The sequence below is a fragment of the Theropithecus gelada genome, chromosome X (genome assembly GCF_003255815.1).
Source record: "Theropithecus gelada isolate Dixy chromosome X, Tgel_1.0, whole genome shotgun sequence".
In the NCBI taxonomy this organism is placed as follows: domain Eukaryota; kingdom Metazoa; phylum Chordata; class Mammalia; order Primates; family Cercopithecidae; genus Theropithecus; species Theropithecus gelada.
The window spans coordinates 140,396,569-140,409,208 of record NC_037689.1 but is presented as its reverse complement, the minus strand read 5'-3'; the positions used below and the strand labels follow the sequence as shown (position 1 = coordinate 140,409,208).

The window sequence follows — 12,640 nt, the reverse complement described above, 5'->3', positions numbered from 1 at the left end:
AATAAGAGGTTTAATTGACTCACAGTTCAGCATGGTTTTGCAGGCCTCAGAAAACTTAGAATCATGGTGGAAGGAGAAGGGAAAGCAAGGTACCTTCTTCACAAGGCAACAGAAAGGAGAATGAATGCATGAGGAACTACCAAGTACTTATAAAATCACCAGATCTCCTGAGAACTCACTCACTATCATGAGAGCAGCATGGAGAAAACTGCCCCCACGATCCAATTACCACCACATGGTCTCTTTCTTGACACATGGAGATTATGGGGATTGCGGGAATTATAATCCAAGATGAGATCTGAGTGGGGACACAAAGCCTAACCATAGCAATAGAGAAAACATCCAGGAAGTGGTTAGGAATTGATAAACAGCAGTTTCCACTGATAAACTATAAACACTAACTTCCTCATACTAACTCCCTTAAGGCAACTCAACAGTATAGTCTGAGAACGTAGTCAAGCTGGGCGAGTGAGAAACTGCAGGCATTCATTATTATATTCTTTTATTCATATAATTTATGTTATTACAGAAATGGCTAAGAGAAGAATTCTTCCCAAGAAATTTATTTTCCAAGAAAAAGGAGAAGATAAGTATGTAGATAGAGAAAGCATATGCTCTAATTAGAAGAAATGATATGAGGTATTGTGAAGTGTGTAGGCTCTGGGTTCAGCATGACTGGTTCAAATCTTGGATTCTGACACTTTCTATGTGAACTTAGTCATTTATGTATCTAGTGTTTATCTCATTTTTTTTGAAGGGAAAAATGATAATCACCTCATCAGGTTACATATGGTCTTAAAAAGAGTACCTTGAATGTGATAAGCACAATGTTATTGTTTCTTGTAAAATTATCATTGACTATATTAATTTTGGAATGTTTATTAAGTACTCAGATGAATGCATACACTAGTGAGCTTGGGCTTCAGGGAGAGATTTAGGGTGAAGATATAATTTTGGTTGTCATATGCATATAGATGTCATTTAAAGCAATAAAGGATAAAAGCGCAGAAGGATAAAAGGGTATGTCTAAGGACTGAACTCTGGAGCACCCTAGCATTGAAAGATCTTAGAGATAAAGTCTGACTTCAATATTCCCTAAATCGAGGTACAGATTCAATGTACGCCCAATCAAGATCCCACCTGCATTTTTTGCAAATATTGACAAGCTTATCTTAAAACCCATGTACATTTAAAGGGCCTAGAACAGCCAAACCAATATTGTAAAAGAAAAGCAAAGTTGAATGACTCTCCCTTTCCTATTTCAAAACTTACCACAAAGCCATAGCATTCAAGAAAGCATACTGCTTAGATACTTTTAAACATACTAATTGATAGAATAAAATTTAGAGAACAGGAATAAACTGATAAAGCTATGGTCAATTGAACATAGAAAAGGATGTCACAGTAATTCAATGAATTATATTTTCAACAAATGATGCTTGGACAACTGGACATCCACATACAAATAAATGAATATAAATGCCAGAGTGTACTTGGGAATTATGGAAGTTCTATCTAGAACAGAAAAATGTTTATCAATGATTGGTGAACCAAAGGAAAAGAGATATAATAGGGCTTCTCATACTCCCTGATTCAGAGTGAGGATCTATGAGATTTTTCTATAGAAATCAAGGGCCATGTCCATATTATGTTAGGCTTTTTCCAAGATGGACACCTGTAGTGACAACAGATTTTGGAAGAGAAATTTTGGACGTTAGAATATGCCTAGGTCCTGAAGACAAAGTTAGAAAAGAGCCAGAAGAAAGATTTTCATTATCCCTTCTTTTGGTTACCATCCATCTGCTCTTTAACATCCTTCCTCCACTTAAAAAAAAAGATCTTGGCATTTTCCAGAACATGGATGGACCAGGAGGACATCACACTTAGTTAAATAATCCAGACAGAAAGAAAGAAAAAGATTATATGACCTCATATGTAGACTATATAAATAAGGGGTTCAATAGATAGAGGTAGAGAATGAAACATTGGGGATTGGAGAAGAAATGGGGAGATGTAAGTCAAAGGATACAAAAGATCAGATATGTAGGATGAACAAGTATAGTGATCTAATGTACAGGGAGACTAAAGCTAATGAATTATATCACTAATTTTTTTTAAAATAAGTAGAGTTTAGCTGCTATTGTCACACACTTAAAAATGTGAGAAGAGAGATATGCTAATCATTTTTACCACTGTAACCATTTTACTTTATATATATATATATATGTATACATCCCATAATAACATGTTGTAAACCTGAAATATACCAAATAAAATTTCTTTAAAACATTAAAAATCCATCACATTTCTATATACTAACATTGAACATGTGGAAATCAAAATTAAACACATGACACTATTTACAGTCACTCAAAAGAAAATGTAATACTAAGGTAGAAATTAAACAAAACATGGACCAGAAGGTGGGTACAAATATTAAAAATCCAAATATCTTTCTTAAATTTATATAATATAAAAATATATCCGACAAGGGAGGAACAGATTAGACATACATAGATGCATCTTAAATATAGGCCTGAGTGAAACATTAAATATTGACAATGGATATATACATTAAAAACAAATGTCCACAAACAATAAAGTATATTGACAGTCATACAAAGAAAAGGATATACATTAAATGCATTACAACGATTGCCAATGAAGACAAGAGGAATGAAACTGGGCCACGGAAATAAAGGAGAGTGAATGAGTGAATAAACAGGAGAGGGTCTTGAGCCGTTAACTCAAGGAATGCAACTCAGCCCTCTACATTGATGCCAAAACCACTCTATTGTATTTCCACCAATAAAAACGATATTTTATTTTAGAGGAAGAATTTCTTTTCTTTTTTTTTTTTTTTTTTTGAGACAGAGTCTTGCTCTGTCACCCAGGCTGGAGTGCAGTGGTGCGATCTCGGCTCACTGCAAGCTCTGCCTCTAGGGGAAGAATTCTTAATCACTGACATTCTCTAGAAATGCTGGTGTATGGAAATGGTAATAAAAATACCAGCCTTTACTTGAATTCTTGTATTGAAATTCTCTGTAGACAATGCTTCTGTTTGTTGCCTACAGTAGACACAGGCCACTCCCAGTGCCCCACACTTGGTAGGTGACTGCTCCACCTAGAGTTTCTTATCAAGTGCCCTAGTATTGGGACCTAGTATTGGGACCATGTCCTCCAAACACCATTATTTTATTGTGTATGGCATGCTCTCTTACTTTCTGTAGGGTGAGGTTCTTGGTCCTTTTGAGGACCTTCAGCTGCTCACAGCATTGGGTGAGTTATAAAACACACCACTCTGAGGTATGTGGCCTGAAGGTGGTGATTTTGATGTCTTCATTTTGGAAAGAGTGTCACTGTCACCTACATACAATACAGATCTTTTTATGTGCTCTTCTAAATATGCACATGCTCCAAGGAACACCAAATCCTTTTCTTCCTCCCCTGTGAGATAAAATTTTCAGAAGAAAATCTGTCTCCAGGAATCAGTCTCCACTGGCCAGTCCTTATTTACAATGTCTGCCTAACCTGTGGATCTGTCTGCCAGTGCTACAGGATCTCATATCCCTCTGTTCTCAAATGCCTATCTTTTCCCTTCCCTTCCTCCCCACCATTAGAAAAAAAGGCAGAGGTATACACAGTCATCAGCTCCTCAAACTGATTTTATTGTAATCATTGCCATCAGTGGCAATGATTTGTCCAATTTGGTTTCTCTATGTTGGACTAATTCTCCCCACCCTCCTGTGGAGATCCTGCAGATATGTTTAGGTCTCCTTTCTCTTTGACTGGATCAGTGGAGTTCTCGGTGGGCTCTTTGTTCTCCAGTTGATTTGAATTTCTTTTCTTATTCTTCCTGTAGTAAAACACTAATGTTGGATATTTTGCATTTACTGTCTCTTTCAAACTCTGTTCAGGGGCTGAGGCTCTGTCCAGATGCTTCTTCTTCTGGTTAAAAAAAAAAAAAAAAAAAAAAAAAAAAAAAAAAAAAAACAGGGAGAGGCCAGAAAGGCGTTATTTTGGGTGAAGAGGGTAGAGAATAGATAGCAAGGGGGGTTTTATAAGAAGGAATGCAGGTTGAGGAAGGGGCTTGTGTCTGAGAAGAACAAGGTGGCATCATAGGGTAGGGATCTATGCGGAAGAAGAGGAGCATGGGTAGGGTCATCTGTGTTACTCCAAACTGCACGATTTTGTAAGCTCCCTGCTATTTCACAGACCTTGGTCAAAGTGAAACATTCTGTAGGGGTTCAGGCTGTGAGAAACATCCTGCCTAACCACTTGACTACAAGATGGACAAAGACCCAACTAAGAAACATTCCTATCATATCTTGCTTGCTGGGCAAAGGTCCAAGAAATACCACAATGACATCCCACAGGAAAAAGGGTCAAACCACCTGATCATAAGAATATCTTAATATCCTGCCAGGCAGCATCCCATGCTGCCCAGCTCCCTCCCACCCATACCTGTAAGTACCCCAGCCTGTAAGTGGTAGTGGGCTGTGGCATTAAGCTGGTCCCCCACTTCTGCAGCTGTCAGCAATATACCTGTGTAGGTGTTTTAGTGGTCCCCTCTTTGTGTGTCTTTCTTTAACCCTTGCCTTCCTTTCAAAACCTAACATTTTGGTGCCAAAACCTGGGATGGGGATTGAGTTCTACCAGGTAAGTCTTCTTTTGCATACTGGAAAGCAGCAAGCAGCAAAAACTAGACCTGAGCCTGTTTCCATATCCTGAGTGGACTACCTGTTTCCAGCCCAGTTCTCCTTATTGTCTCATCATCTCCAGTCCTGGGCTGACCTCTAGGTCCTGATCAAACTCACCGTCCTCTTTGCTTCCTTCCCCTTTCTGGGTGGCTCCAGGAAGGATCACCCCCATTGCTAGACCTTACATCCAACACCAGTCTCCAGTTAGTGTGTGAGTCTCCCTTTTCCTCCCTTCCAGATTTTTCTCTATTTCTGCTGGTTCTCCAGAAAATCCTAGCACTGGATTGGAGGTCTCCCTGGTCACCAGGTGACCACAGCCTGCCTTCTCAGGGGATGCCTTCAGAATGCTTGCCATTCCAGCTGCTCTGGCCACCAGGGGACTGTGAAGAGCCGCCACAGCTCTTCGGTACATCCCAGCTCTCCTACATCCATTCTCCTGGGAGGAATTGGGTACTCACTTTTCTCCAGGGTATTCACTCCCCTTCTGGGTACTTGCTCTTTTCTGGGATATTAACTCCCTTCTGAGGTACTCGCTTCCCTTTGGGGTATTCACTACCCTCTGGAGATACTCATTCCCTTCAGATAACAAAACTTTCAACTTCCAAATTGAATATAATCTAAAAAACTTTCTCTAATGCAATGGTAAAGGATCGAAAGCACTTTGCTTATCTCTGTTCATGGGTTGCTCTCTCTCTCTCTGCAAATCTTGTTCACCTTTTCAAATCCTCTTCCTCAACTAAAAACCCACAAAAATGCCTCCTCCTCAGGACAAGCCTTTCTCCTCTAATTTCAACCTGGTAAACAAAACCCCTCTCTAGGTCCCCCTCCCAACACCATTTCCTCCTTCTCCTTTGGCTCTGGCTCCTCCACCTTCTTCCTATTGCCCTCCATCTGCCCTTCGTTCTTCACCACAAACCAGGTCTCACACCCACCCCCCTAGTGCTGACAACCAGTCACACACCCAAAGGTCTTCCAAAACCCTTCCCCTGCAGGAGATTGTGAGGGACAAAGGCATAATCTGAGATCATATTCCCATCTCTCTAGCCAACTTCTCCCATATCAAAAAGAGACTTGGCTCCTTTTCCAAAGATCCCACCTCTTTCCACAAGGAATTTTTTTATGCCACTCAATCTTATGACCTTACCTGGAAAGAAATATATTTAATACTTTCCTCCACCCTCTCCCCAGAAGACAGGGAATGCATCTGGATGGCTGAATACACTTTGATGGCTGTCCAAGCCAATGCAAACACCCTCTACCAACAAGATGCTGCCCATAACCCAATAGGGACCCTAGCTGTCCCAAGGACTTACCCCAGTTGGAATTATCAGGCAATTTCTGTGGACAGACAGAAACAAGGCCATATGATATCATGCCTTGTAGCTGGCATAAATAAAGCTGCCCATGCTCTTTTCCTCTCCTGCCTTTCAAAGGCCATAAGTAAATATACCACCTAAAGCCCTAATACCAATAAGGGCAAAATCCACCTTCATTTACACTTTATCTCCCAGTCAGCCCCCAACATCCAAAAGAAACTTAAAAAACTAGAGGATGGCCCTCAAACCTCCCAAAGACATGTAATTGAAGTGGCATTTGAGGTCTTTAATAATAGAGAGGAAGAACTGAAAACCCCAAAATCCAAAAAGGACCAGACTAAATACCAAATGTTGGCAGCTGCCATTCAACAGGTTTCCCAACGCATACAGAAGTCCTCAATCTTGCAACAGTCATTGCTAGGAGTCTGTTATAAGTACAGCCAACAGGGACACTGGGCAAAAGCCTGCCCTAATCCCAGGACACCCAGGAAACATTGCCCCATCTGTGTTATCAAGGAACACTGAAAGTCATACTGTGCTCAGCAAAACTTTTCATCCCGCTTCATAACCTCTAACTGAAGACTGACAGGGCCTGGAGCTGACCCGCCACCTCCCCTCTCCCCGCCCCACACCACCATCACCACCTCAGAACCCAGGATAACACTTTCAGTCTCTAGTAAGCCCGTGTCTTTCCTATTGGATACAGTGGATAGTTATTCAGTTTTACCAGAATATTCTGGACCTCTCCTTAGTTCCTCTATCTCTATTGTGAGAGGCAATGAAATCCCCTCTAGGCACAAACAGACTGGTCCTTTATTATACAATCTATGCAACACCCCCCTTCACCCACACCTTCCTGGTTATCCTTCAGTGTCCTATCCCTATCTTGGGGTGGGAAATGTTAAGTAAATTCCAGAACTCCATGCAATGTGGCTCCTACAATTCTACTCCTTTTATTTTACTCTGCCACCCAAATGCTTCCCTCTCCTCCCCCTCATCTTCATTATCCACCCTGTTACCTATTGTTAATTCTAAAGTTTGGAACGTTTCTAAACCCACAATAGCCACACACAACATCCCAGGTAAAATAACCCTTCAAACTCCTCCACTTTCCTTCATCAGTCTCAATATCCCCTTAACCCAGCTGGCCTCAGGGCCCTCAAACCTATTATCTGTAAAGTTTAACAAGCTCAAATTCTCAAGTCTGTCAACTTTCGCTACAACCATCCCTATCCTGGTTGTCCAAAAGACAGATGGGTCTTACCTCTTGGTCCAGGATCATGGAGTTGTTAACCAGGTGATGGTACCAATTCATTAGGCGGTCCCCAACCCATATACTTTATTCTCCCATATTGCCCCATCCACCATACACTTCTCTGAATTTGATCTAAAAGATGCCTTTTTCACTATTCCCTTAAATCTGGCTTCCCCAAATTTTTTTGCTTTCATGTAGTCAAATCCTAATACTCACACGTTCACCCAACTAACATGGACCATACTCCCACAGGGGTTCCAGGATAGCACCCACCTATTCAGACAGGCCCTCACCAAGGACCTAGCTGAACTTTCCCTTCCTTTTGGCACCCTCCTCCAATATGTCAATGACCTCCTTCTCTGTAGTCCCTCCCTTAACCTGTCAATACAACACACCACTAAGGTTTTAAACTTCCTCCATAATTGAGGATATCGGGTCTCACTCACAAAAGCTCAGGTAGCCCAAACCCAGGTTCCTTACCTTCAGTTTCTCCTAACCTCTAATTCTTGGGCCATCCCAACCCAACAAAATGAGCTAATTCAGGACATGCCCCTTCCCCACGCCAAAAAGGACCTCTTCTCCTTCTTGAGCCTTGTGGGATACTTCCAGCTGTGCATTCCCAACTTTGACTTGCTGGCCAAGCTGCTTTACACGGCCTCACATGGGCCCATCCTAAAACGCCTGAACCCAGCTTGCCCCATCAGCTCCCACTTAAAAAATAAATAAATAAATAAATAAATAAATAAATAAATAAATAATGCCCTTTAAAGGCCCCATCACTAGGACTGCCCAATCCCACCATCCTGTACTTTGTATGTACATTCTGCCCAAGGCCTTGCTCTTGAACTACTCTGCCAAACATACAGCGATGCCCCAGAAGCCATTGCACACCTCTCAAAACAATTGGACTCTGTCATCCAAGGCTGGTCACTCTGACTAAAAATATTGGATATGGCCACCTTGCTGGCCTTAGAGGCACAGAAACTCCCTCTCAACCAACACATTACTGTTGCATCTTCTCATAACCTACAGGACGTCATAAACCATCAATCCCTTCTATCCCTCCCATCATCCCGCTTACAGCAGGTACATGCCTTACTCATAGCTAACCCTGTAATCACCTTCAAGAGATATAAAACTCTCAACTCAGCCACCCTCCTCCTTGTTAATAACTCTAACTCTAAGCTCTCTCACTCCTGCCTGGACCTCTTAAACTCCCTCTCCTCCCGCTTCCAACATATTTCAAAAGCTCCTTTGAGGGGAACACCTACATGGTTCATTAATGGAAGCTCTTTAAGGGAGCCATGTCCAGCAGCTGTCCAAGTCATCATTGCCAAAAATGAACTCCTAGAATCCAATGCTCTCCCACTCCATACTACCTTTCAACAAGCAAAGCTAGTAGCCCTAACCCGGGATCTCACCCTAGCAAATAGAAGGAGAGTTAACAGTCAAACCAATTCCAAATATGTGTGGCACATCCTACACTCTCACACCTTAATCTGGCAGGGAAGGGGTTTTCTAACTACAAAAGGAACCCCCATGAGAAATAGGAAACTTGCACACAAGCTGCTGGAGGTGGCTAAACTACCACCGAAGGCCACCATTATCCACTGAAAGGGACACCAAAAAGCTACTGATGCCATAACAAAGGGAAACTTCTGAACACATTCAGCAACCTGGCAGGCAGCCCTTAAAATTTCATCATTATTGCCCATTTTTCCCAGCATACAACTTGTATATACCCAGGAGGAATAAACCCCACTTGCCCAGGCTGGCGCCATTCAGGAAAAAATGGTTCTACCTCAATGATAAAAGTGTCTTGCCCAAGTATTAAAAACCTTCTGTACTTTTATATGTGCACAACCATTTCCATGCTTGTTACTGCCCCTACTCCGGCTTTTAAAAACTTCTATACATTCTTCCACCATGGCTGCCCATCTGAAAGATATTACTAAGGCATCTTCCCTTTGCACTTAAACTTCCCCTCAGGAAGCTATCAAATCATCTCCTTTCTCATACACCAGGCCTGAGGACACACACCAGGACAGGACTAACAAATCAGCTTCACCCACGTGTCTCCCAACAAATGATTCCTATACCTTCTGATAATAGTAGATACATTCTTTGGATGGATAAAAGCTTTTCCTACAACCACCGAAAAGGCACATACCATCACTTCTGTTCTCTTCACTCATATTATCCACAGGTTTAAACTCTCCTCTTGAATTCAGTCAGACAATGGGCCAACATTTGTTTCACAGGTTAACAAACAGCTGGCAAAGGCTCTAAACATTAAGTGGGCCTTCCATATTCCTTACCTCCCCTAATCTTCAGGTAATTTTAAAAAAGAAAAAACCCCCTAGAGGTTAAAATGGCCCAGGCTTCACTTCTCCTATTGGTCCTCATGCATTTATGAGCCATTTCCCCAAAGCCCCTCAGCCTAAGTCCTATTCCCCCCAGCCCAAAAGTCCATCCTCAGAACGCTCCTCCCTGTCCTACAACCAGGGGACTAGGTCTGAGTCGCAGACTCCCCCTCCTCCCCTCTCCAACCTAAGTGGACGGATCCTCACCAGGTTATCCTAACTACTCCCACAGTGGCAAAGCTAACATCCTTTCCACACTGAATGCACCATTCCAAACTAAAAAGAGCACCAGATCTACATCTAGAAATTTCCTCACCCCCAAATTATTCTCTCTCCCTCACAGGACAAACCTCACTGCACTTAACAAGAATTTCAGAAGTTGCCAACCCAGAACACCTTAGTGCATAACAATCTCTGTCTCCAATTTCCAATATTTTACCTCCAACTTTATTTTAGATCTTTCCTGGTTTCCCTTCCCCATGTCCCTGGATAGTCCTGCCAATTTCTCACACTAATGCAGGAGGTATGACTGCAGGGCACCTTCCAAAATTTCACTCCTACTCAAATCTCCTTTTTCTCCTTTTGCCCTCTTTGTCTGTGGAATATTCTAAGTCCCCACCCCAAACCCCTAACAGTTGAGCCCCCTTCATCAGCCTCATACGTTGCTTCTTAAATCAGTCACACTCCCAAGTTTCTTCCAACAGTTCAATTCATTTGTCCACACAAATCCAGCAGTTCACAGCCCTTCCTTTCAAACTGTCCACATAAACCTGGTCCAAAATAAACCTGCATCTCACCTACTCAGCCAACTCATTCCCCAAACCTGTTTATAATCTTGCTCAGCTAAACACCTTTTCCCCCAATCCATCAAATCCACCCACACAGTCACACACAGGGCTGTCACCCTCCTTTGCCTCATAGCCTCCTAACTAAACATGATACAAGTCGGATTCCATAAAACACCTCTTACCAAACCCTCCCCTCTCTGACGGTGCCACTCTCCATGTGTTCAACTCAAGGGTGCTCCCTGGAAAAAATCCACAAACAATTCCCTCAACTGCAACCTGTATCCTTCTGCCCTATCAGGACCGCAATGACTATTAGTTACAAAAACCCACTTATCTCTCTCTCTCCAAAAGCAACCTTCACCTCCTCCCCCACCAGCATTTTCTCTCATGCCTTCAGAGGGGCTACCCTTGCTGGCAGCTATTCAACTTGGAAAAACATAAAAGTTAAAACAAAGGGTTTGTGCACAATTCAATACCCACCTTCTCATGGCTTGCCACCATAACCTATAACTTTTGTCTGTCCACCCCCAGTGTCTTCTTCCTTTGTGGCACAAACTCTTATCTCTGCCTACTGGCCAATTGGTCAGGAGCATGTACCCTGGTGTTTCAGTCTAAACATTAACATTTTGCCTAACAAGCAGACCATCCAGGTTCCTTTAGTAGCTTCTGTCTCATCTTCCTCCACACACACTAAGCAGGCTCTACATCTCATTCTAGTGTTAGCAGAACTAAACATCTCTGCTGTACTCAGCACTGGGATAGCAGGTGGCCCCTTTCTTAGGTCCCCTAATCTTTCTCCTCCTAATACTGCAATTGGCCCATGTATACTTATCCTCATATCCCGCTTTATCCCCCGAAGGCTAAACTCCCCTGTCCAGGCAGCCACCCAGCAACACATTAATACCATCGTTCTCCTCTACCAAGTCCAGTACCAGTGCCTCCAGGAAAACAACTCTGAAGTCCAACACCCACTGCTTCAAAACCCAAACCCTGATTACAGCTCCCCTATTCAGCAGGAGGCAGCCAGATACTCAACAACGCCCCTCTTCCTTTTATACGAAAGTAGAAGGCAAGAATATTAGTTTAAACTGCACTATTTTGTAAGCTCCCCTCTAGTTTGCAGACCTTGGTCAAAGTGAAACATTCCACGGGGGTTCTGGCCTTGAGAAAAATCCCACCTAACCGCCTGGCCATAAGGTAGATAAAAGCCCAACTAAAGAAACATCCCTATCATATCTTGTTGGGCCTAAAGGTCCAAGCAACACCATGGTGACATCCCACCGGAGAAAGGGCCAAACTGCCTGATCATAACAACATCTTGTCAATATTCTGCCAGGCAGGAAGCCATCCTGCCCAAACCTCTCCCACCCATACCTGTAAGTACGCCAGCCTGTATGCAGCGGTGGGCTCTGGCATGAAGCTGCTCCCCCCATTTCTGCTGGTGTCTGCAGTATACCCGTGTTGCTCTTTGACCCGCCCCCTATCTGTGTGTCTTTCTTTCACCCTCGCCTTCCCTTGAAAACCTAACAATCTGACCTTGTCAACTTTTCTGTTGTTGGATTCACAGGGGCTTTTCATTTTATTCTCTTTGGTGCTTGAAGTTGGTTCTTCCATGATTATGGTTGGTTGGAGAATTTCTACACTAGACTCTTCTAGGGTACAGATTTCCACAGCTGTATTGAAGCTTTCCAGTGGGCTGTCCCAGAGCTTTTGCCCACCCTGTATATATACCCACCTGAGAGCAAAACAAAGCCACACCCTTGAGCTTTGTTTCATCATACAGGCCGCGTCCCAGCCAATGGCAGTCCTGGGGTGGCTTTGGCATCACAAAGCACCATTGCTGCCCACTCCCTGGGCTTGCGGGGGAGGTGAAAGTGGTATAGAGGAAACCAAATGCTGTTGTTGTTTCAGCATCCCCTGAAGGTGATGCATCCCAAACGATCTGCCGCCACTCCTCATTTCTCCATGTTTAATGTTCATGGTTCACATGGAAGCGAGAGGATGGTTCCTTCAAGCCCTTCCCCACAGCCATTCCTAGTAAGTGATTCATTCTTTTGTCTTCCAGCACCCACCATGACCTAGTATTTTAGATGTCTCACCTCAAATCCCTCCAAGCTAGTGTGGCTACATTTAGTTATTGGTGGAGATGTGAATTATCCCACTTCCCTCCTACAGTTCCTTCATATTCACCTTGAAGACCATTAACTTTTAGGTTTCT

At 42.9% G+C, this 12,640-nt stretch overlaps 1 protein-coding gene across 1 annotated transcript; it reads right to left on the bottom strand.

Moving 5' to 3' along the window:
- Nucleotides 1-3,680: 3,680 nt before the first annotated feature.
- On the bottom strand, nt 3,681-12,127 carry LOC112616470 (sperm protein associated with the nucleus on the X chromosome N4). Its single transcript, XM_025373449.1, has 2 exons — nt 11,959-12,127; nt 3,681-3,948 (listed from the first exon to the last, which is right to left on the bottom strand). Exons 1-2 carry the CDS (start codon nt 12,034-12,036, stop codon nt 3,727-3,729), a joined length of 300 nt encoding a protein of 99 aa, XP_025229234.1. The 5' UTR covers nt 12,037-12,127; the 3' UTR covers nt 3,681-3,726.
- Between the last annotated feature and the right edge of the window lie 513 nt (nt 12,128-12,640).